Source organism: Arabidopsis thaliana, chromosome 2 (assembly GCF_000001735.4).
Source record: "Arabidopsis thaliana chromosome 2, partial sequence".
NCBI classification, from domain to species: domain Eukaryota; kingdom Viridiplantae; phylum Streptophyta; class Magnoliopsida; order Brassicales; family Brassicaceae; genus Arabidopsis; species Arabidopsis thaliana.
Genome location: NC_003071.7, coordinates 792,404 through 817,229, shown reverse-complemented (window position 1 = coordinate 817,229; position 24,826 = coordinate 792,404). Strand labels below are relative to the sequence as shown.

The window sequence follows — 24,826 nt, the reverse complement described above, 5'->3', positions numbered from 1 at the left end:
TTTTATATATCTAGAACATATAGATTTATAAAAAAAAAATTGATACAACATAAATCGTTATCCGACTCGTCAATAGAACATTAAACCGATCGAACAGTTCGTCTAACCCGTTATTATCATTCAAACCATAAACTAATTTTGATCATTATATATGCTGTGTTGATCATATCTGTAATCTGTTAGGTTTGAACCATTTAAAGATGACCTCAAACTCCATTGGATTCCAATATATATGATACAGAATTAATGATAAAAAATAGTTGAATGAAGAAGTAAGTAGATAGGTCATATATATAGCTATTAAAAAAAAAAAGAGTTTAGTCGAGCCTTTGCTTTGATGTCTGACACATTCTCACCAAATCTGAGGCAGTCTTCTCCAGTTCCATGACTTTGACCATTATTCTTTCTCTTTAGTTGTTCAAAAACATACAAATATTATAGAGTAAAAATGTTTCATCACACAAATTATTAAAAATTTCTACCGACAAAAGTTGGTACCGATCCACAAATGACAAATCCGAAATAGATATAAAACAAACGATATCATCTTATCTTTTTTGTAAAACAAACAAACGATCATTTTCTCTGTATAATTAATTCCTATAGCAGAGAATGAACTGAAATATATGATAACTATTGTATTATTGATGAAGTATTAGATCAACTTACTACTAGTATGCCGTAAAATGTTAAACACTGTGTGTGTGTGTTAGTGTGTATATAGAGTGGATGGGCGGTGGGATCTTAGCAAAAAACAAAATGATGTAGGATTGATTTAACAAATTGTCACTGTAAAGAGAGAGAGAGATGTCTCTCAACTTTCGATAAAGATAAAATACTTGCAGAATTATATCATGGTTTAAACCTTTAAGCCACATGCATGTCCACATTTTCTACGTACATACATACACTTAAATTTTATTATCATATCTTTGTTATCTAATTTTATACGTATTGTATTACGTGCGGTCATGTACATATTCGTACGTCAAATGCATGCATGCATATGTGAAAATTAAAGTAAAGATAATTTGTTTTATAGTTTAACTTCAAAATTATAAAATACTATAGTGTTTTTTTTGTATACCTCGACAATTTACTAACGCAATTTCCAAAGAAAAAACTCTGGTCAAGTGTCAAGGTGAGAACCAAACCTTAAATTGTGCACTTATGTCATAAACTCCTATATCCTATTCTTTATTCTTTCTTAATCCTACAATTTTCTATATTGAAGATTATTAAAATTAGTATGAAACATACCTTAAAATGTTAATTTATATTTTAATATATACAAGAAATATAATTATACTCAATATCTAAGTTGTTAGAAACCTTATTAATACCCATACACAAACTTCCTCGCTTGGATCACAGCCAAATATTATTGGATCTAAAATTGTAATACTATTGGCCCAATCAACCAAAACCAAGTTTAATTTAGCAAGGCTAATACAAGCATCGGATTCCTAGAAGCTTGTGGGAGTAGGGAGAGCGTGCATGAAAGAATATTTTAAAAGCTAAATAAGTAAAGAAAGAAAGAAAGAAAAAGGTTAGGGTTTTAGAAAAGTCGGGTTCAAGTTTCTAAAGTTAGGCGCCCACACGGTTGTAGGAATCCCAAGCAATTCAACATCTACATATCCATTTTGACATTTTTAATCAGATTCTAAGAATGATCAAATTATTTTCTTTGCACACGTGGGGCAGATTTAAGAATTTTCCGATTTATCTTCATGTTTTTCATAGGAACAAAATTGCTATTTGCTAGCATGATAGTTTTTTTTTTTTTTTGGCTTTTTGAAGAGTTATTACTATATTTTAAATTTAAATAAAAGAAGTGTTATCTTTCTAATATGTAGATTTTTAATAACGGTTTTTTCTTTGTCAATGAATGGGGTAGAAAAAAATAAAAGACATACTCATGATGATAAGGGAGCGGCCTAATACCTAAATTCAAGAGAAATATAACCTTCTGTAGTAGATTAGAGTGTATAAAAAATTCCATTTAATATTTTGGTCAAAAGATATCAAATTTGATTAGAAAGTAAGACCGAAAACAAACATTGGTTGAGTTATTTTCTTCTAGAACACCTTTATACTTTAACATACAGTATATCCATAAATATTCATATATAACTATTAAATTGTTTACATATCAAGTACAACACAACTCTATTTTCCACTCTATATGTATTACATAGCATATCCAGATTTGTAACATAGTAATTTGTGTTGTTACTATTGTTACCATTCAGAATTAAACACGTAAAACAATAACAATGTAACTATATGAGTTCATATATACTCCACTAGTTAAAGTATGAGGTCTAGTATTGTTCATAATGTTTTTTAGGATTTACCGTTTTGTGATATATAGCTTTATAGGATCGATAGAGAGGTGGTCAATAACTAAAGGCCAAAAAAAAATGTTGGAATGTTTGAGAAGGGGCTGCTTGAGAGGAACTTATAGGTGCAAAAATCTTAGAAACACCTCTCGTTACATGCATCTGGGAAGGATCTTAAATGACAAACATATTGAAAAAATCTTGACGATGACCTACAAGGCCATTATGTGTGAGGTCTTCATGAAAATTTGGAAAGTATTGATAAACATATTGAACTTATAGGGACTTTGAGCGACGATGTTTATGTTCATTATTTTGGTGAAGGCCATTATGCATGTGTGAGGTCTTCCGAATCGGTGACCTGAAGACTCTATGAAATTTACATGTACCAGTTTTTAATATGTGCGTGTAAGTAAACTCCTTGTTTCCGAATCTAATCACCAACACCGGGTTTAAATCTTGGTTTTTCAAGTGACCCTTATACGTACTTTCTGATAAATGATATATTTTCCCAAGTAAAAAGTATATGTAGACTTTAAAGATATAAACAATTTTACATGACCATATGTTTGGCCAGTTTTGGTTGCATCCATATATATTTTTTTTCTTTTCTTTGTTGTCAACATTCTTATCGAATTAATTATAATGTCAAGTTTACTAATACGTATTTTGAACATAGAAATCCTAGTATAGAGTGATTAATGGGCTATGATCATCATTACTTAGCCACCGTATTACTGTATCCTTTTGAACTTCTTATAAAGTTTCACGTTTCTCACGAAATAGTTGATTATTTGAGATACATAATAATAAGAGCTAGTGGAGCTTCATAATCATCCAATACCATAACCATTCAAATTATGTTTATATATAATTAAGAAAATATCTAACTTACTGTGATTAATTTTCATTATATCATCAGAGGAACACGTATTCAAAAGCCATAAAAACGTTTTTTTTTATCACTATTTTACGGCCATTCCAATCCATTTAATCAAAATCGTAATACCTTTTTAATTTCTTGTTTACATTTCTCTAAATTCGGTTGTGCTAAAGTGGAGACTACAATGGAACATGATGACACGTGGTTTTACTTGATTGGAGTAGAGGCCGCTCTGCTTGGCATGATGAGATCATGTTAAAGAAGATGAATGTAGGAAAAGAGAGCACATACACATATTTCATTCTATTGAGCATTAATATAATACAATAGTGAATTAAAAAACAATAAATCTCTTTTGGAAATTGGGCCATTCCTCCAACAACAAAACCCACAGTTCCCACTTCCCACTTAACATTAGTTCTGTTACATAACCAATCATTCAATATATATGGATTAAGCTTTTTTAATAGTCGTTTAAGACTTTAAGTAGTCGTTTTACTCACTAATTTTGCCACCATCTTCACTGGACCACTACCTCATCAAACCAATAGAATAGTTGAAAGTGATTATCTAAAATATAATGATTTTTAGTTAGAGGAACTTAAGAAATAAAAACAATGGGACTAGCTGTATCATATTAATGCAGATAAGTATTTCTATATTTTTCTAGAAAGTAATAACCTAAAGATTACTTGTAGTGGGTTTTGTCGAATATCATCGATCATAAAACATATGATCTATAAAACTGATGTTATTCTTTTTAAATGATTTGATAAAATATTTCCTTGTCACAATACACATAAGCTCTTAGCTATCTCTGATCTTTCTTTTTGTTACGTTGCAAAATATTTTGATTGTAAATGTTAATAAAATGTGGACTCACTATTCATTTTCTTCTTCCTTTTTCTTTGATAAGCATGCTAAGTAGACCATACATAAATAGTGTTGCTTTCTTTTTTTTGGGGATGAGAATGAAACTCTTTAGAAAACAGCAATAAATATGCGACCCTATTTAGTGTATATATGTAAAGTGTTTTTAAAAATGTGTGGGGGATGAATATATATAAGGCAATAGTGTCAGGGGTTTAGTCAAAAAAAATTAGCTGCAAAGTCCATAAGAGTTGGCCAAGCCTTGAAAGAAAAAAAATCAATCAATCAATCTCTTTACACATTTCGTTTAAATTTCCAATTTTATCTCTCAACTCCTTCCATCATCAATATAAAACCCACCATAATCATGAAATGTGTTGTAAATCTATCTATGCAATCGTTTAGATATATTGACAAAAAGATAAATCTAGTACAAGTCCTGTTTTAATTTCTTAACGTCTTAGCTTGAATTCCAATTTAATGCATCATACTTTAAAATTCCATGTATTTTACTTATTAATTTTACTTTTAGTAGATTAGTTAATATGCTATGGTTGTTATAGTTTGGTTATTTGGTGGAAAACATGTCGTAAGAGTAAGACTTAATGTTATGGCATACAAACTATTAATATTATGAATGTAGATACTTTGCTATGAAAACCCCAAAGTATATGATGTCAAAATTGTCAAATATAATTGACTGATAGAAAAAAGAAGAACATGTATATGTAGTTGGTGTTGGTAAAGTTGCATTATAGGTTTAGAAAATAGGAGGCTACCAATAATTTATCCAATGAGAATATTATGTAGAAATGATGAGAAAAATGTTCAATCTCTTTCAAAGTAGAGCCCAAATTCCACAATATGACAAATTTGTGAGGCATAAAGAATTGAGAACGACCCATGTTATGGAGGGAATCCTTTTTCCTTTCTAACATTTTTAATTTTTCAAAATAAAATTTTAAGTACTTATAAATAGAGTTATGGATGTTAAGTAGTTATAAATATTAAGTAGTTCTAAATTTTAAGTAGTTATAAAGAAAATTTGAAGTAGTGATAAATAATTGTTTTGGATGTTCATTGTCTTTAATTTTTATTTCATACTTAAGTAATAATAATATATTATTAATTGTTAACTGGTTTTGTATATTATTTTTCATTAGTTCTTTATTTTTTATTTTCATAAAAAAAATGAAAAGACATTAATTATTTTCAATACTGAATTGACAAATTTAAACTTAGATAATCTGAGATTTCGTACAATATAGTATATCATACTTAATTAGTTGATGAATTTCTTCTACACATAGTAAAAGAGAGAAATTTCGACATACAGCAGATATTTATTTCCAATTTTTTGATCACGTAAATCCATTTACTTTTTATAAAAGTTTTAAAATAGAAAATATATGTATATTTCGAAGGAATTATTTTTGATTTTTCCTTTTTCATCAAAATGTTTTGAAATTGCTACTTATACTAAAATCTTATGGATTTGCCATTTCTCAACTCTTAAAACTATACGTATTTAGGATTTTTTTTGGCAAAAATATGTACTAAACTATAAAAACAACTGCAATCGACTAAACTGAAACATAACAAATAAAACGCATGTTAGATCATATTTCTATAACCTAAAAAAAAAAATCACAAAGTATTCAAAAAGAACAAAATCCGAAAATACCATCTAAAAGATAACAAATTCATAATTTATTCTATTTCGAAAGGGGGAACGAATATTGTAAAGACTAAAACTTTGTTGGCAGATAGAAAAGAACGAAAAATGTAAACTTTAGTGTAATTTCCTTTTTTTTGATACTTTAACAAAAAAAATATTTGATAAAATGAGAAGAGAAAAGAGTAAACTTTTGCATTGGGTTCCATTTTATATCATAGAGTTGGCCTTTTTGTGGCTGCTTGTGGGCCTTTCTCATCAGTTCACCGACCTTCTTTTACTTCCATTGCATACTTAAAACCATTGAGATACAACAGTGATTAATGATATACCATTCACAACATCTAAAAAAAAAGTGATTACCCTACTTTTTACTATCCACAATATTGATCAAATGTTTATGTATTTATGTTTTCTTAAAACTGATTCGATATAGATATGATGCATTTTTAAAAAATATAGGTAAAAGAAGTGAAAAATGATAATAACCGAGATCTTTAGTATAGTATTTTGTTATCACGAAATGCAGTTTCAATATTTTCGATATTTTATTTATTCCAATAATATTCTGTAGTTCTATTGTTCATATATCGAAGAGACCGATCATCATCAATTGTTTAAGCAAAGATCACCGATAATAGTTCACTTATCTCATTCCTCGACATGTCATTCCGATAATATTCTGTATCTTGTAAAAAGATGATCTATTTATCTTCTCTAACATATTTCAAAAACTTGGTGAATAAATATGATTTATGTCCAGAAAAAAGAACACGAGCAATGACTTTACGGTTTCAATATCGTTACGGTGGAACGAGTCCAACGTTTTGGCGGAAGGCTCTTTGTATAATTCTACTGTGACCAGGAAAGAGACATTAATCGCGGGTTCTTAATAGTTGAAGTGAAATTGGTGGAAATGCATGCGGAATAATTGGTATCGTATTTAATAAATACTATACACTAAAAAACTAAAAATATATACTTGAAAAATACATACACAGAAGATCGAAAAAGAAAAATACACATATCGTATATGTACGCGTGCTTTATACATGTAGGACGATGTCTCACGTGGCATGCTTACATCATAAATTCCACCAAATGTATCCACCATTTTCAAGTAGCATACAAAATAGAGTAGCATATCATATTAAACTTACAATTATATTAAACTTAAAATTAGTTGAAAATAAAAAGCCTTCGAACTAAATTAATGATTTAAAATATCCTTCAAAACATTTTTTTAATACCAGAGATTTTAAATAATGTAGTCAACTAGTCATGTACGAAAATCTCACCTATTTTTTCTTTATATTGTATGTATTTTTGGTTAAAATACTTTATATTATATGTTTCTACAACAATAGTTATAGTTTTATATTTTAATTTATTTCTACAAATTAAATTATAGGCCTAGGCAAGATAACCTTTTTCATTTCACATATACAAAAAAAAAGAGAAAGAAATAATATGGAAAAATGGATACTAATCCCCAACTAATTTTTATTATTTGAGATAAGAAGTAAATATTATTAATACATACACAGTAGAATATGGAACTGTGATTTGTCAGAGTCCTTCGCTGTCTAAATTCCGTTATGACTGAATCTCAAAACATTACATCACGCGCTCACGTCTCACGTGCACTCCAAACCTTCCGGTCAAACTTTGAACTAATCCCCAACTAATTTTTTAATTACTACTCTATGTTTTAGTTTTAACCAAAGTACCAAACTAGACTAATTAAATAACTAATTATCTTATCCCATGAGATTACCCATACTAACATAAGTCCAAGAAAAAAAATATTATTCTCTCGATTTGTTTTAACAATGGTCGCCAAAAGTAAGTTATAGATTGGTTAAATTTTAACTGAAAGCAGCTCATATTGCATGATTGTTTTAACTTTCAAAATTATAGTTGTAATTTTCTAAAAAATATATAGGAAAAAAAAGTAAGGCCCCAAAGAATTGAAACCAAAAGGAATGGTCGATGGTTGAGTCACGTAAATTGTCGTATACTCTTTTAACAAAACAACAACAACAACATTGTCAAATCTCTTTGCAATAATTGTTCATATCCAAATTTTAATTACTTATTTCATATATTTATTTCAGGCTTTTAAAAAGATACTCGATCAAACCCAAATTTTATCTTAGTTTGAAGTGGTAACTGATATATATGAATAGTTGTACATTAAAAAATCGAGACAAAACGAAAACAATTTAAATGTCTAAAGAAAAATCACTAAAATAGATGTTTATTGTGAAAGAAAGCTATAATTGAATCAAATTAATTCAAACTATTTTATAAATTTCAAATGAGGGATAAAGTTTAAGACAAACTAAACATTTAATGAGAGTAAAAAAGATAATATTTTAAATATTTATATCGTTTAAAGATCATGTTAGAAAAAAGTTTGTTAGAGAGAGAATCAAGAAATATGTTATTCTCATTAATGAATGTTGTTTACATTCATTTTATACAATGAGAATTCTATGATGCGGTTTACTCTGGTTTATCAATACTAGATTACAATTACCAAATTATTTATGGTTTATCATAAACCAAACTCTAATATCCTCCTTCAAGATGACAAGTAAATCGATTTAAGTGACATCTTACTAATAAACTGAGTAGGGAATAAAAGTTTTGTGAAGACATGAATAAGCTGTTGATCAATCTTGACATGTAAGGTCTTGATCAAACCGCTTATTACTTTGTCACGAACAATGTGGCGGTCTAGCTCAACGTGCTTTGTGCGTTCATAGAAAATATCATTATTGGTGATGTGAATCGCAGCCGTTGAGTCGCAAAAGAAAGCCACATATTTCGTTTGAGGCGCATGAAACTCCTTTAACAAGTTTACAAGCCAAGCTACTTCTCGAACAACAAACTCCATTACTCTGTATTATGATTCTGCAGATGAATGTGATGCAGTTTGTTGCTTTTTGTATTTCTAGGAGATAAAAGAGGTCCCCAAGAACATACAAAATCCAGATGTAGATCGTCTATAATCAAGACGAGATGCCCAATCTGCATCTGTTTAAACTTGGAGTAACTAGCAAAGCTTGATTCTCTCTGTAACAAATTTCTTCTAACTTGGCTCTGATACCATGTTAGAAGAAAGTTTGTTAGAGAGAGAATCAAGAAATTCTGTTATTCTCATTAATGAATGTTGTTCTGATTACATTCGTTTCATAGAATGAGAACCAAGATCCTGTTTATTAATACGAGATTACAATTACCAAATCATTTATGGTTTATCATAAACCAAACTCTAATAGATCAAACCATATATGATCCCACTTTCAAAAAAATCTCTTGAAAATTTTAAGACTGTGATAAAAAAAAAAAAGTATTATATTCAATAAGAGAATCATTTTTTTTTGTGTGTGCCAGCAATTAGAGAATCATAAAAAGTAATCATATTCCCCACAAAACTCTAAACCGTAATATAATAAAAATCACCACGTTCGTTTGTGTGTAACTTAAGGCAAGTTTTTGAAAATATCATACTTTTTTTTGCATTCACGTATTCTATAACAGATCTAATTTTCACATTAAACCAAAAACATATACATTTCTATAGAGTTGTAATAATAACAAAAATATGAAATAATAACATAAAAAATAAAAGGCATTAAAGAAGAGGAAGAGGACACATGAATTTCAGCGTTATTTTTCAAACTTCACTTCATACCCGCGCACTAACCCATCCATACGTTGGCCGATTGAAAATAAAAAACCTAGAGATAGAGAGAGAGAGTTCAAAAAAGGTATCATGTGGAGGAGAGAGATAGAGAGAGTAATGACTAATGAGAACAAATTTTCTTATAGTTGCAAATGGTAACGAGAAGTTTCTTTAAACGAAACCAAATGTTCATGAATCGTTTAATCAACACAAACTCAAAAACAAAATCCCTAATTTCTCTATTTGGGTAAAAAATCTCAACTTTTTGTTTTCTTTCTATCTATAAGAAATCTCTTTCCCTTTTACCGTTTTCTCAGTCGCAATTCAATCTCTCTTATAAAACTCAGAAGAATTTGCCGATTAGTGATGCAAAAAACGAGATCCTTTAAGGGTTTTTGATTTCTTTTTAGTTTTCTGGAAAAAGTTTGGATTTTTATTTTAATTTTCTCGGATAAGAGAAAAAAAGTGTGAGGAGGGGTCTCTCTTCTTTGTGGGATCGATAGAGATAGTTTTTGGGTTTTTTATAATAAAGGAGAAGGAGCGTCGAAGCTAAAATTAACGATTAGACTAAAGAATTTTTTACAGACGAGAGAGCGTCAGAGAGAGAGAAAGGCCAAAACTTTTTAATGGAAGAGACAACTAAGCAGAACAACATGAAGAAGAAGAAGAAGATTCTTCTTCATTCCGATGATTCCAAGAAGAAGGAGCGTCATATTGTTACTTGGTCTCCTGAGGTCTCTCTTCTCTTCTCTCCTCTCTATATAATATTGATCAATCTCTGTTTTTTTAGTATTGATGATTGATGAATCTCTGTTTTGAGATTTTCAGGAGGATGATATACTAAGGAAGCAAATCAGTTTACAGGGAACTGAAAAGTTAGTTTTCAATTTCGATTTCTGGGTTATGTTTCTGTTCTATTGGGTTGGTTGATTCTGATGAAAAGTTTTGATTTTGTTGTTGTTCTTGTTGTGGTTGGTTTTTAGTTGGGCGATCATTGCATCCAAGTTTAATGATAAGAGCACAAGGCAGTGTAGAAGAAGGTTTGGTTTCGTTAATTAAATATCAAGACGATTGTTTTCTGTTGTGTTTTTGTGTGTTTGATCTGATTATGTGGGTTTTTGATTTATTGCAGATGGTATACATACTTGAACTCTGATTTCAAGAGAGGAGGTTGGTCCCCTGAAGAAGATACACTTTTGTGTGAGGTTAGACTTCTTCTTTTTCTAATCACATAGAGATTATAGAGTTTGTGTTTGATCTTGTGTGTGTTTGGTTTTGAAGGCACAGAGATTGTTTGGGAATAGGTGGACTGAGATAGCAAAAGTGGTCTCAGGAAGGTATATTGAAACGAAGAGATTCAAGCTTTAATGGTGAATGAAGTTATTATGAAAATGAAATTTGAGAATTCATTCTTTGTTCTGTATTGTTTGTGTAGAACGGATAATGCTGTGAAGAACAGGTTTACTACACTGTGCAAGAAGAGGGCTAAGCATGAAGCTATGGCGAAAGAGAACAGGATTGCTTGTTGTGTTAACTCAGACAACAAGAGACTGTTGTTCCCAGATGGTATTAGTACACCGCTAAAAGCCGAAAGTGAATCTCCTCTTACTAAGAAAATGAGGTGAGAGAACCTTGTGTTTGTTTATCTTCTGGGGACCATTGATTGATCCAAAGAAGAATGCTTTTGGAACTGTTATATTGACTTATAGTTGTAAATGGTAATGTTCATTATCCAGGAGAAGTCATATTCCAAATCTTACAGAGATTAAGAGCTATGGGGATAGATCACATATAAAGGTTGAATCGACTATGAATCAACAGAGAAGACATCCATTTTCTGTAGTAGCCCACAATGCCACAAGTAGTGATGGTACAGAGGAGCAGAAACAAATAGGCAATGTGAAAGAGAGTGACGGTGCGCAAAATTCTTCTTCATGTTGTGTTTCTATTAAGTTGCAAACATAGAGAGTCTTATTCTATTAAGTTGTGTTTCTGCTAAATAGGTGAGGATAAAAGTAACCAAGAGGTGTTTCTTAAGAAGGATGATTCAAAGGTGACAGCTTTGATGCAACAAGCTGAACTTCTCAGTTCATTGGCCCAGAAAGTTAATGCAGACAACACAGACCAAAGCATGGAGAATGCCTGGAAGGTAAACAATGTGCAGCCCTGCTGTGATTCTAGACTCATTTTGTTCTGTAACTTCTGTAAATGAACATAGTCTTGCACGATCCTTTATGAGCTTTCTAATAACAAGCTTTTGTTTGTTGTTCCTAATATTTTTAGGTTCTACAGGATTTCTTGAATAAGAGCAAAGAAAATGATCTATTTAGATATGGAATCCCAGATATTGATTTCCAACTCGATGAATTTAAAGATCTTGTTGAGGACTTGAGGAGTAGTAATGAAGATAGTCAATCATCTTGGAGGTTCTGAAAGGACATATTTTCATATATGAATGATTATGGTTTTTGATCGTCTAAATAGCCATTGTTGTCACTTACAGGCAACCTGATCTCCATGATTCACCAGCAAGCTCTGAATATAGCTCAGGATCAGGATCAGGATCAACCATAATGACGCATCCTTCTGGTGATAAAACCCAACAACTTATGTCTGATACTCAGACAACATCACATCAGCAAAATGGTGGGGAGTTACTACAAGATAATGGGATTGTGTCTGATGCAACTGTGGAACAAGTGGGTTTACTCTCAACTGGTCATGATGTGTTAAAGAACTCTAATGAGACTGTGCCTATCCCGGGTGAAGAAGAGTTTAACTCGCCTGTTCAAGTCACTCCATTGTTCAGATCTCTAGCAGCAGGCATCCCAAGCCCACAATTCTCTGAAAGTGTAAGTATCCACCTAACAAATTGAATTGTGGAAAACTTTCTGGTTTAGTTTTATAGTAAAAGAAACCTGATTGATCTGTTTTTGCAGGAGAGGAACTTTCTGCTAAAAACACTTGGTGTCGAGTCCCCATCTCCATATCCAAGTGCTAATCCTTCACAACCACCTCCTTGCAAAAGAGTCCTTCTCGATAGCTTGTAAACCAGACCAAACCAAGCTCTCTAAACCAAAAAAAAACGTCCCAAAAACCTCGGTTATGTCCTCATGGAGGTGGGCATAACCTGCATTTCTTCCCTCTTTTTGCTTAGATTTTCTCCATAGGTTTGCAGCCATATCGGCCTGAAAAGTTTTAGTGAAGCGGGCGTGCCATGATCTGCATTTTTTCCTCCCTCTAGAATCTAGAATGTTAAAGGTAACATTTCTAAAGTCTAGACCCATCTCAGAAGCTGAGTTTCTCTCTCAGATACTCAGGATTCTAATCTTATCCTCACTCATTAGGAGAGTTTTCTTTCCATCATCATACTCAAAAGCCATTCCATAAAAAGGGCTAAAAAAGTATGAGTTTTTTCTTCCATTCATGATTTGTGTGTCTAAGAAAAATTCTTTCGTTTGTCTTCAAGGGTCAGACCCAGATACATAATCTTGGGTTTGTCTCCCCCACCCATGAATTCTTGATTTGTTGTTTTCTTGATTCTCTGTACAGAACCTATATTCTTACATAAAAAAAAAATAGAGTTTTTGTTTCAGAGTGTAAACTAAAGGAAAAAGAAGAAAGAAAGAAACTTCAGAGAGAGGCATGTCGCCTTTCTGTATACAGTAATGAAATACACAGAAGAAAAAAGATAAACAAAGCTTTTCATATGGTTTTTGTAGCAAAACATTGTAGTGTTGTTGTAGTGTATAACTTCTCATAGGTTTGAGAAGAAGAAGACAAACAAACATAAAAGGAAAGAAAAATTATGTTTGTTTGTCATAAATTCTTTCCCTTTGTTCACTTCTCAGAAGAATCATGTGATTTGTAAAGAGATTATGAGTGGAAATGAATTGATTTTGGTGTGAATCATAGTGTTTCATTATTATTATTATAAACGTACCTATGATTTTTCAAGATCATCTTCTCCTTCCTCTGTGATTACAGTAGCACAATGAAGAAGAGGTTTTCTTAATTGGATCTGAATCTGCTTCTCTTATAAAATGGGAGGTGTTTTTAAGTTGTTAGTGTGTTAGTTAGTGGAAGACAAAACGTAATCATCACTTTCTTCCTAACTTTTGTTTTAATTTGAAAATTTCAACCTCCATTTCCTTTTGTACTCTACTAATCCGGTTTTCAATTAAAATCATTGTCTTCAAAATTGAACGACACCGGTCGTATCAATCCGACCAAGATTCGTTTCTTTGGTCCGGTTTACACCAACCCAAATTTCTCTTATACGCTAAAAGCCTACAATAGTGAGCTGACTTGAATACCAATAACTTCTTTATCCACAAAATTCAAATCATATATTTTAGTGATTAGTAATGTTACTTATACAGTTAACTAATCTGGTTTGAGTTTCTTTGTATTGACTAGTGACATAAATAAACTAAGAATAACTGATACGTAATTTAGAGATATGAGGGAAAAACTTCAACTCTTTTGCTTCTTCTTCTCCACTCTCTGCAATTTCTTCCATTTAAGATAAATTTGATATGCCAAACCACCAAAGACCATCGAAACACATCCCCATTGCTTCAACGACAATGGATTTCCGCTCATTACTGATGATACAACAATGCTAACAAACTTCCTGGTCGTGGTTATGGTCGTGTTAGCTAGTGACCCGAAGTTACTTATTGTCATGAAGATGAAGTTTTGTCCCACGGCACCGCATATACAATACTTTAGAATGTCCCATGCCGCTTCCGGGTGTAGCTTACAGAACTGAATTGCTTTGAATCCTATCCCTTGTGGCAAGCCAAACATGTAGATCATGTTGTATATTGTGCCCCATAAGTTCATTCCCAGCATTATGTCCCACGCTTCGGTTTTCGGGTACCTATAAAAATTCATTGTGTGGTGACTTGATAAAAGATGGAAGATTGTAAGTTCTATGTTCTGTTGCAATGTCAGATCAATATATACCTTGAGGCAATGGAGTCTTGTGTGGCATTTGTGAATCCGTCAAAGGCGAGGTTTAAGGAACAAAGTGCGTAACCGAGGGGAGCATTTGGATGTGCTAGCTTGCTAATTGTCTTAGAGCTTGTCTGAAAAAAATAAAAAAAATCAAAAGATCAATAATGTGCTGTGATCAAAGTTTTTGGATGAGTAGATTTACATACCTTAAGAAGAGCAAAGATGGATACTCCTCCAGCGACAAGAAAGGTGCACATGTATTCAGGGAAAGTGTATCTTATTCCGTAAACTAAAGTTCCCATTAGCATAACTACATCACAAAAAGGAAATCATGAATAAGATAAACAGAGAGATCTTCTTAGAATAGAGTTTCATCATCATCTATTCGAGATCATAATAGATAGATACCTTACCTGGAATCATTTTTGACGATTTTGCCAAAACCTGCAATAAGCAAGATCAGAATTCAACCCATCATTTACCTAAGAAACAGTTCATAAACCATAATCTGAGTATTACTACTGATGAGGTATAAAGTTACCTGAGCTGGATAACTGATATACTTCAAGGCTTCAATTCCCATGGCAGGACCAATTGTATTAGTAATGCCTGCACTCCAATACGTCCACCATGGTGCTCCACCGTTACCAGCATTTGACCAGAGCTTGATCACTGGACATTATCACATTACAGACAAATACAACATTTCAGCTCCATTAGTCTGTATTCGATGATAACAAAGTAGAGATGGAATTGCACAAGTGCTCACTTATATAAGACCAGATCAAGCAGACTACACTTTGAGCTAAGTTCAAGAATGCAAGATGCTCGAACCTCTTCTCATCTGGACCAAATCTCTTCGTGGACCTAATCAGATAAACGAATTTCATTAGTCCATGTACCAAGAACAAATTCCGGCAGCTATGTCTATAGAAATTCAAACCACAGATTGCGAATAGAAACGAATCAATGACTCTGTAGCAACTATTTCGCAACAACAAGCTGAATCGAGCAATGAAGACGACGAGAATCGATATGACCTAACAATTTTACTTACAGAGTCTCTTGAAGAACGCCTTGGTAGATGTAGGCGGACCAGATCCCGGAGATACACAACGCCAACAACAGAATTCGACGGAATCCGGAGCCATGGACCTCCATCGCCGCTCCGGGAAACGCTCCCACACCGGCGATGATTCTTCCGGCGGCGCTTCGATTCGAATTTCACTGATCGAATCCGAGAATCGCAAACTAAAAATGTTTGTTTTGGATTTGGGAAGATGAAGCTGTTACAAAGGCGCGAAAATAGATACGTCGATGTTCCACGTGGAAGCTAATCACTGGACTGATGATCTCACTTGACGTTTCTGATTGGTTAACGATGACGCGTGTACTTTTGGAGTGCAGCTCGTGAAATGGTTTCCGTGTTTGAATTATAAATATAAACTACACGCCGTTTTCTAATCGTAAAAACCACACGCTAGTCTTTGTAAGTTGCAAAATGATGGAAAGTTTCGGTGGGTGCTTTGAAGTTGACAAAAAGTAGAGTCACATCATTTAAGGGTCGTTAATCTTTGATTTAGATGGAGTTTTAAGAGTTTTAATCTCTACTTAAGTGTTTTGATTGAATCATCCAAACTTCAAAGCGACAAACTGAATAAAACTCGTATGTTCAATTTATGGATTTTGATAAAATATTAAACCAAAGATGATAAGATACTAAAGAGTGTAAAGCAAAGATAGAATTGTTGACAAAGAAAAGATTGAAAGTATAAATATGATAGCAAATAAAATAATATGCACTCAAACATAATCTATAAACTACGTTTACTACTTTTTTAGTCCATGATCTTTTTTATCCATAAATATCATAATGCATCGATGGCATGGATAGATAATATGGTTGACAAATCTATATATAAGAAGAGTTTGAAATAGTCAAAAGATTACTATTGAATGCTTCTTTTTGTCGTGTTTATACTATTCACATGCTTCGTGTTAAAACCTTAGGATATTTATATAAATCACTTGGAGATATATATGTATCAAGTTGCAAAATACGGACATTAAACTTTTAATGCTATTCAATTGCCGACAAAAGAATTGTTATAGTACAATTTTAGTAATCTGAGCGGCACAACCGTAACTTGTCTCACTGAAAAAGTAAAATGTAAACTTAAATTGTGATGAGTGATGACTGATGACCATGATATGTATTTTAACTTCATCAACTCATAATGGATGATTTCAACACTACCCCGTATATTACATGTTTACAATTATAATTTTTTTTTTTTTTGCCTTTCTTCTATGACAACTTTTAGTGGAATCATGATTTGTGTTAACAAATTTTACAATTCCATAAAATGGACGAATAAATAACACATTTTACTCATTTGATAATCTATTTTTAGTGATTGTTCTGGTAAACAATGCTTTATGATACTCTCTTTCTTTATTTTTAAATGATGTTTTAGTTCAAAAAAAATTGTTTCATTTTAAGTGATGTTTTTAACTTTTTATGCAAATATTAAATATATTTAATAATTTTTGAACAATTATTTTTATTGGTTAAATTCATTCTATTTAATAATATTTGTATAGAAAAGAGAAAAATTATATATTTTTTTAATCTGTGTGTAATAACCTTAAACATCACTTAAAAAGAAACTGAGGAAATAGTAATTTGCAAAAAAAAATCATTATTCGAATATCATTTCCACGTGTCAATGTGTAGTGTCCAAAAAAAGCTCTTGGATTTGTCGGTCAAACATAATGTGAATGATAGAGGAATTCTTTTTGGGGTCAATGCATGAAATAAAGTTTTTTTTGGTTAATATGAATAAAGTTTTGATACACTTGAAATTAAAATATTCCAAAAGCGTGTTAACTAATCTCTTTCTATAATTAAACAGTACTAAACCATCTGTACTCCAATTCGAATTAATTAATAAAAAATTTTACATTATCTAAAAATGACAAAAATTTAATGGAATCTTTTACCAAAAATTAATCTTTAGATTTGATGCATCTTTTAGGAGTTTTGCTTTTGCTTAAAGGTGAATGTAAAAAAGCTTTGAAGAAAAAATCTGACGTGGATCTGCTTACGCAAGCAAAGACGTTGCCAGGTGGTCCAGATCTACTAACACAGTATTTTACCAAACTATCCCTGATTCCCCTTATTTGATACCCGCGTTAAACCAAAAATATTCGCCGAAAGGAAGGGTAGTATAGTCATTTAAGAGAAAAAGCCACGGACCACGGCGAACAAAAGCAAACAAAGGGCAGAATCGTAATTTTCTCAAAACCCCACCACCAACACCACGACTTTTTGTATGTATGGTTGTGCTGTGATTCTCTGTGTTCCTTCTTCCTTCCTTCTTCTTCTTCTTCTTCTCTAATTCTGGTTTCAAAAATCTTCTTTTTCTTTTCTTTAGTTGGATAATTTAGTGATTATAATTATTACAATCAGCTTTTGCGCCGCAGAGTAAACAAAAAAAAAGCTCGTTGGCTTTGTTCCTTTGAATCTGTTGATTGTTTTATCGAGTGAGAAATGGGTAATTGCTTAGATTCATCAGCTAAAGTGGATAGTAGCAGCCACAGTCCTCATGCTAATTCTGGTAACTTTCTTTTAATTTTCTCCATACCTCTAAAGTTTCTTCCTTTATCCAAATTTCGTTGCTGCGTAAGTTTCTGTTTTTGAAAATTTCTCCTTATTCTCTAAGATGGTTAAGATTCGACTTTTAGGCTTTTGTTCTTTGTCTGACATCTTCAAAATCAAACCTTTCGAAATACCAATTTCTGCTTATGTCTGATTTCTCTTAGTAATTTTGGGGTTAGATATGGAAACATTTGGTGTTTGAATCTATATGTTACTCCATTATCTCACTATTTGACTGTTTGGATTGTTAAATCTTCAATAGTTATCTTAAATTTGGTTTTAGATTGTTGAATTGGTTAACGTTGAGGATTGAAATTCGAAATCAAGTTATGATCATGCTTTAAGTTAGTAATCAATTTTTATAGAATTGTTAAGTTAGAAATCAATCTGACATAGATATTTTTATTTGGGATCTCTTTTAGCTTCATTGAGCTCAAGAGTTTCTAGCAAGACAAGTCGTTCCACAGTTCCTTCAAGCTTAAGCATAAATTCTTACAGCAGTGTTGAGTCTTTACCTACACCAAGAACAGAAGGAGAGATTTTGTCATCACCAAATCTTAAAGCTTTCACCTTTAACGAGCTCAAGAACGCTACGAGGAACTTTCGACCCGATAGTCTTTTAGGTGAAGGAGGTTTTGGCTATGTGTTTAAAGGGTGGATTGATGGAACTACTTTAACTGCTTCAAAACCGGGTTCTGGAATTGTTGTTGCGGTTAAGAAGCTTAAAACTGAAGGTTATCAAGGTCATAAAGAGTGGTTGGTACGTCTTTGTTTCCTTCATTCTCTTATTGATTTTGATCATGAATGGTGTTAACATTGTTTGCTGACATACTTTTTTTTTGGATTTGTTTGGTTTTAGACTGAAGTGAACTATCTTGGTCAGCTTAGTCACCCAAATCTCGTCAAACTTGTTGGGTATTGTGTAGAGGGAGAAAACCGGTTACTGGTATACGAGTTCATGCCAAAAGGAAGCTTGGAGAATCATCTTTTTAGACGTATGTAAAACCTGTGATTACCAAAGCAATCCTTTTCAGAATCAGCAAATCTTATCTTCTTCTTTATACTCTTGTTTTGTAATCCTTGTCAAATGCTTTTTTGATCTTCCAGGTGGCGCTCAGCCACTTACGTGGGCTATAAGGATGAAAGTTGCAATAGGGGCTGCCAAAGGACTTACTTTTCTCCATGATGCGAAATCGCAAGTGATATACAGAGACTTTAAAGCTGCTAACATTCTACTTGATGCGGTAATAAACCTGAGAAACCTGACGAGTAGCCTCTCTTTAACCCCTTATTCGTGATGATTTGATTCTATTTTCTAACTAGCTTCTATATCGATCTTAATCACAGGAATTCAACAGTAAACTTTCAGACTTCGGTCTAGCTAAAGCAGGTCCTACCGGTGACAAGACTCATGTGTCCACACAAGTCATGGGTACTCACGGATATGCTGCCCCGGAATATGTAGCAACAGGTGAGAAACTTTGGATTTAGCTTTTAAACCCTGTTCGCTACAAAAACATTAGTCTCTCTTTGCTTCAAAAGCCTTGGCCTTTACTTCAAAAGCTTTGGCCTTTGCTTCTAAAAAGCTTTATCCCATTGCTTTAAGAGCTTTAGACCTTTTCCTCAATACCCTTAGCTTCGCTTCAAAAGGATTTAAGCACTTTGTTTCAAAGCGTTCTTAGTACTTTGCTTCAAAAGCTTTCTTCTTTGCAGCTTATACACTTCACTTCTATCTTCTTAGAACTCTTTAGCTCATATCTGATTTTCATCTACAGGTCGATTAACTGCTAAGAGCGATGTATACAGTTTCGGTGTGGTACTACTGGAATTACTCTCAGGACGAAGAGCGGTGGACAAATCAAAAGTGGGAATGGAACAGAGTCTAGTGGACTGGGCAACACCGTATCTCGGCGACAAGCGGAAGCTCTTTAGAATAATGGACACGAGATTAGGCGGTCAGTATCCTCAAAAAGGAGCATACACAGCAGCTAGTCTTGCATTGCAATGCTTAAACCCTGACGCAAAACTGAGACCGAAAATGTCGGAAGTTTTGGCCAAATTAGATCAGCTTGAATCAACGAAACCTGGAACTGGAGTTGGAAACAGACAAGCACAGATTGATTCCCCAAGAGGTAGTAATGGATCTATTGTACAGAAATCTCCAAGGAGGTATAGTTATGATCGGCCTCTCTTACACATAACTCCTGGTGCTTCTCCTTTGCCTACTCACAATCACTCTCCTCGTGTAAGATAGGAATCACTGTAATAGTTATCTTTTGTCTTTGTCTGTTGTATGCTGTTTGTAAAATGTGTTGTGTAATGGACCAAAGTTTCATTCTTGGCTCAATTTATAAAATTTGGTTTCAGTATGGTTTGTTTGGTACTGAAAGATATGTACCGATCCACGTAAAGACAGAGACACGAACATAGGGTTAAACCCAAAGTTTTTTATTAATCATTAATGTAAATGCAGAGACATACATAGGTTAAACGCAAGAGACTCCTAAGAAACACAAATTCATAAATAAAACCACAAATCCGAAAAGAGTCAAAGGATTGAAACACAATAATCCTAAGAAACAAAAATCCAAAAAGTCAACTAGATAGAAGAAAATACATAAACAGAAGCAAACATTGGGTGTTTCAAGTGTTAAATGGAAGGAGCGGTAGCATAACGTTCTTTCAATGCGTTAACCAACGTGAGGATGCTTGGATTCTCAGGCTCAGTCACAGCCAAAATCATTGCTGCAGCAAGAAGAGATTGTGTACTTTCTTGCTCATTCTTCATTGCATTGAGCAAGGATGTCATAGCTTCGTTGGGCTTGGGCGGCTCATTCAAGACCCCAACAGAGAGCCGGTGGATATAATTGAATAATCCCATAAAAGCAGAGACCCCGCAAATGCACATGAACAAGATGCTTATCTGCTGAAACATTGAGAAAAGCATAGCCCATAGAGCCACATAGATGGAGACTATAGAGATTTCATCAAATAACCTGAGCTTCTTGTGTTTGGCCCTCAAAGCAGCATCAAGGGCAGAGAAAGAAGTGAATATCATACCTGCCCAACCAGCAGCACGTCGAGCAGGCTCGTGGTGGTGAGCAGTGATGTAATCTTATACACCAAGATTGAAATACAGCAGGAGAATGGCAAGAACCCTAAAAGCAAGTTCTTTGAGAATGGTGGAGACAATGGTGTACTCACCATCAGTGTAGCAGTTAAGCCATATGGTTAATTTAAACTTCATTTTGCAACTCTAGCTCTCTGTGAATGAAAGAAAGTCTCTCAAGCTTTATTTTTTTTACATGTTTTTGATACTACAAAAACGAGTCCTTTTATAAAACGAGCAGAACAATCTGGAACCTTATCCAGCTGTCCCTCTGAGAAAAGTTGAATCTCTGTGCTAGCTCTGAATTTTTCGTCCTCCTTCACCACACCATTGTGACCATTGTGTCGTACTATGTCTCGACTCTTGACAGCATGAGTCTCTTTCTGCTTTAATTTTACTAGATGAGTACCCACGCTACGCGTGAGTTTGTTTTGAAAATTGTTAAAAAAAAATTACATTGATTGTTCTTTATGCTAATTTATATTTACTATTTGTTTATTCTAGTATTGTTAATAAAATTAGATTCATAATATGTAGTTACAATTTTATGGTTTAGATTCATTTGTGACTTGAAATATCAATTTATATATTTTTGTGTATAAAGCTGATTATTTATAAGATTTTAATATTTTTTCACTTCATGAATACATATAACAATAATAATGATATTTTGATACAATTCTATGTAACTATTTTATTTTTGTGGTTTAAAATTTTCCTAACTCGATTATACATAAATCAATTCCTTGTTTTATGTACTTCAACAACATTGTAATAGACTCATGATTAAAGTTTCGATTTACATGAACTGAAAAAGATCTGAAGAGTATTCGTACAAAAAAATAAAAAGATAGCAAAAATTGAATGTCATTGAAGTCAACACTTTTGGATATTTTGTCATTGCATATATCAATATTAGAGAAATTATCGTGTCTTGGATGATTTGAAAATTGTTCAACTTAATTATAAATAAACTATTTATGGTTTTATTTATTCTCCAGATATAATACTCCAACAATTATGTTATAGGCTCATGATTAAATATATAGAATTGATATAAACTAAACAAGATTTCAAGAGTATTCATATGAAAAGAATAAAAAGAATGCAAAAATTAAAGTATCATTAAAGTCAATACTTTTAGATCTTCTGTCATTGCATATATTAATATAAAAGAAATGATCTATATTACATTATTTGGTAGGTCTAATATTTTGAAGGTTTATTATTTGAAAAAACATGAATGTCAATGTTATCAAAGAATCAAAATTAAATTACTAAACTAATAAGAGGTTAGGTAGCAAACAATTACAACACAATAAAAAATTTAGTCATGATTATTGATAAAAAAAATTAATAAAATAAAAAGAGTATAATGAAAGTAGTACTTAATTTGTTTACATAATTTTATTTTTTATTTTTATTTTGGAAAAATCAATTAAGAGTAGAATTGATGATATATTTAATTTGCTTATTTAATTTTATTAGTTTTATTAATTTGAAAAACATCAAATAACATATGTCACTTTGTTGTGTGATGATGTGTCATTTATATGGAGAGAGTTAACCAACTTTCATATATATTATTTGGGCTCTTATTGGGCTTTTGTAAAAACTAATTGTGGCTTCATGTCAGAGAACCTTTATTCTCTGGCTTCAAATTGTTTTCACATTTTCGTGTATTTTATATTTAGTTAAATTGTGAAAGATCACATTTACATCTCAATATAATAATAATCGATAATGTAGTTACTTTTTATTATTTTTTATTCACAGGATAATGTAGTTACCTATAATATAATACATAATCCTATGAACAAAGTATATAGTAGAATAATATTTCTAAACTAGGTTAACGTAGAATCATATGAAGAGCTACCTTCCGGACGGGTTAATTAGAATTACCTGACTTGACCTATATACCAATTCCAGTTTCCCATCTTATGTATCCAAAGGAGCCTGTGTTAATTTTGAAAAACATTTTTCCTAGAGAGCTTCAAAGGATCAAAGCCAACAAATTAATATATATATATATATATAAATATAATTTATTTATTTTTTATCTTTTTTTGACATCAAGAACTAAAATAATTCAGAGCAATAAGTACTTAAAGTTATATATGGAAGAACCATCTAAATATACATTTTTGGTAGACTTTTTGGTCAAAAATGTCTATACTATTTACTATTAAAATTCTGCTCCTTACAAATTCTATCTCAATCAAATATTTTATTTCTAAAAACTTACAAATCGTTAAATTGCATTAATTCTTTGAATTAACTCTTTCTTAAATTTTTATCTTTAACTAAATTTTATATTCGATTAAGGCTAATTTTCTAAAATTTCTATATTGAAATTAAATATAAATATATAATTTGTCTGTCACTATATTTGTTATTATATCTAATTTATTTTAACTTATATATAAAATACATATAGTTAATAAAATATTAGTTTTTTTCCTGCATATGGTGTAATTCAAATTTGTAAAAACAGACATATAATATTCAATCGATAAAAAAATAAGTATACAAGGGTATAATATTATAAAAACAAATAAGTGTACAAGGGTATAATATCGATAAAAACAAATTTGTAAAAACAGACATATAATATTTTTACTTTTTTATAACAGCTGAGTAAATATTTCTATAATATAAAGAATTTTTTTAACGCCTGAAATTTATTTAGATAGTAAATGGGTAATAGAACAAGTTTATCAACCAAGGAGGAGGAATAGAAAGAAGATGATACACATAATCAATCGAAGAAGCATGTCTACCTAGTTTATAACTTGTGGTTTATAATATAAAATATTTGTTTAATAATCTAATTTATAATAGTTGAAGAAGATAAGAATGGGGAAAAAGAGAATATATTTTGGTAATATTTGATCTAATCCAAACCCTTAAATATCACCGTGAATTATAAATACAACTGGAAAAGGTTTCATTGTTCAAACATCAACAAGAAAAAAATTCATAATCCCAGTAAAACTTGAAGTATGGACATCTCACTACCCACAAATATCGTCAACGAATCTCCGAGCCGGAGGCGTCCATGGTGGTGAGTACCATCAACGAATTTTCTTAACGTTGATTTTCTTTTTTTGTAACTAAAAAATATAATAACATTGTTTGGTGGGTGGATGCAGGCAAAACAAATTCGTAATTTACGACGTTGCCATGAACGTGGTCTTGATAGTATTAAATATTGCAGCTTTCTTGTATATAAGACATTACAAGCTTCCCTTAGTTGCAAAAAAAGACCACATGATCGAATTTTTCGTTACTCTCTACGGCGTAACAACCATTGCTGGTGTGGCTATATGGGTTTACATGTTCAAGAAGATCCCCGAAAGTCCTTACGAAGGCGGTGCCATGAGTATTTCTCATATGTGCGGCGTTGTTTTACTCACTCTCTTCCTCTATTCAATTTCTCTTATCTTTGCTCTCTGTTTTGGTATACCGTCTTTCTCATGGTTTTTACTCAATTATTTATACGCTGAATGGTCATTAAATAGAAACTAGGTCCTGGTCATGCTTGTATGCTGCTATGTCTAACGGATCACTTTTATAAAATTTGGTTTGTTCAGTGCTAAAACTAAAATGCAAAATCCAACAGTACAA

The 24,826-nt window shown here is 32.0% G+C and overlaps 4 protein-coding genes, 2 long non-coding RNA genes and 1 pseudogene across 10 annotated transcripts; 3 read left to right on the top strand and 4 right to left on the bottom strand.

Annotated features, from left to right (window-relative positions):
- Positions 1 to 6,241: 6,241 nt before the first annotated feature.
- On the bottom strand, positions 6,242 to 6,859 carry AT2G04335. The gene has a single exon (NR_140002.1). It is a non-coding gene; the product is annotated as an other RNA (long non-coding RNA).
- A 1,498-nt stretch (positions 6,860 to 8,357) lies between these two features.
- AT2G02830 lies at positions 8,358 to 8,858 on the bottom strand (annotated as a pseudogene; the record flags this gene model as incomplete). The annotated part of the gene is made up of 1 exon: positions 8,358 to 8,858.
- A 476-nt stretch (positions 8,859 to 9,334) lies between these two features.
- MYB88 (myb domain protein 88) lies at positions 9,335 to 13,574 on the top strand. 3 transcript variants are annotated; one of them, NM_001035880.3, is made up of 11 exons: positions 9,335 to 10,198; positions 10,293 to 10,339; positions 10,448 to 10,504; positions 10,597 to 10,669; positions 10,746 to 10,801; positions 10,900 to 11,085; positions 11,201 to 11,379; positions 11,468 to 11,613; positions 11,748 to 11,890; positions 11,968 to 12,316; positions 12,404 to 13,574. In NM_001035880.3, the coding sequence occupies exons 1-11, from the start codon at positions 10,091 to 10,093 to the stop codon at positions 12,512 to 12,514; spliced, it is 1,455 nt and encodes a 484-aa protein (NP_001030957.1). In that variant the 5' UTR covers positions 9,335 to 10,090; the 3' UTR covers positions 12,515 to 13,574. The 3 variants fall into 3 exon arrangements, with proteins under 3 accessions (NP_001030957.1, NP_565291.2, NP_001325364.1); NM_126337.4 differs by having other exon boundaries at positions 11,968 to 13,574; NM_001335147.1 differs by having other exon boundaries at positions 9,474 to 10,198; positions 11,748 to 12,316; positions 12,404 to 13,525.
- Positions 13,575 to 13,708: 134 nt separating this feature from the next.
- On the bottom strand, positions 13,709 to 15,703 carry UTR1 (UDP-galactose transporter 1). Its single transcript, NM_126336.3, has 7 exons — positions 15,484 to 15,703; positions 15,196 to 15,293; positions 14,968 to 15,098; positions 14,840 to 14,870; positions 14,633 to 14,736; positions 14,436 to 14,557; positions 13,709 to 14,349 (listed from the first exon to the last, which is right to left on the bottom strand). Exons 1-7 carry the CDS (start codon positions 15,585 to 15,587, stop codon positions 13,941 to 13,943), a joined length of 999 nt encoding a protein of 332 aa, NP_565290.1. The 5' UTR covers positions 15,588 to 15,703; the 3' UTR covers positions 13,709 to 13,940.
- Positions 15,704 to 17,638: 1,935 nt separating this feature from the next.
- On the top strand, positions 17,639 to 21,715 carry APK2B (protein kinase 2B). 2 transcript variants are annotated; one of them, NM_201674.2, is made up of 7 exons: positions 17,788 to 18,046; positions 18,510 to 18,847; positions 18,947 to 19,082; positions 19,195 to 19,331; positions 19,435 to 19,558; positions 19,863 to 20,385; positions 21,701 to 21,715. In NM_201674.2, the coding sequence occupies exons 1-6, from the start codon at positions 17,980 to 17,982 to the stop codon at positions 20,339 to 20,341; spliced, it is 1,281 nt and encodes a 426-aa protein (NP_973403.1). In that variant the 5' UTR covers positions 17,788 to 17,979; the 3' UTR covers positions 20,342 to 20,385; positions 21,701 to 21,715. The 2 variants fall into 2 exon arrangements, with proteins under 2 accessions (NP_178383.1, NP_973403.1); NM_126335.6 differs by lacking the exon at positions 21,701 to 21,715 and having other exon boundaries at positions 17,639 to 18,046; positions 19,863 to 20,550.
- Positions 20,558 to 21,378, bottom strand: AT2G02795 (uncharacterized protein). Its single transcript, NM_001335146.1, has 2 exons — positions 21,148 to 21,378; positions 20,558 to 21,013 (listed from the first exon to the last, which is right to left on the bottom strand). The coding sequence occupies exons 1-2, from the start codon at positions 21,292 to 21,294 to the stop codon at positions 20,738 to 20,740; spliced, it is 423 nt and encodes a 140-aa protein (NP_001318185.1). The 5' UTR covers positions 21,295 to 21,378; the 3' UTR covers positions 20,558 to 20,737.
- A 2,708-nt stretch (positions 21,716 to 24,423) lies between the features above and the next one.
- On the top strand, positions 24,424 to 24,689 carry AT2G04325. Its single transcript, NR_140001.1, has one exon. It is a non-coding gene; the product is annotated as an other RNA (long non-coding RNA).
- The last annotated feature ends 137 nt before the right edge of the window (positions 24,690 to 24,826 follow it).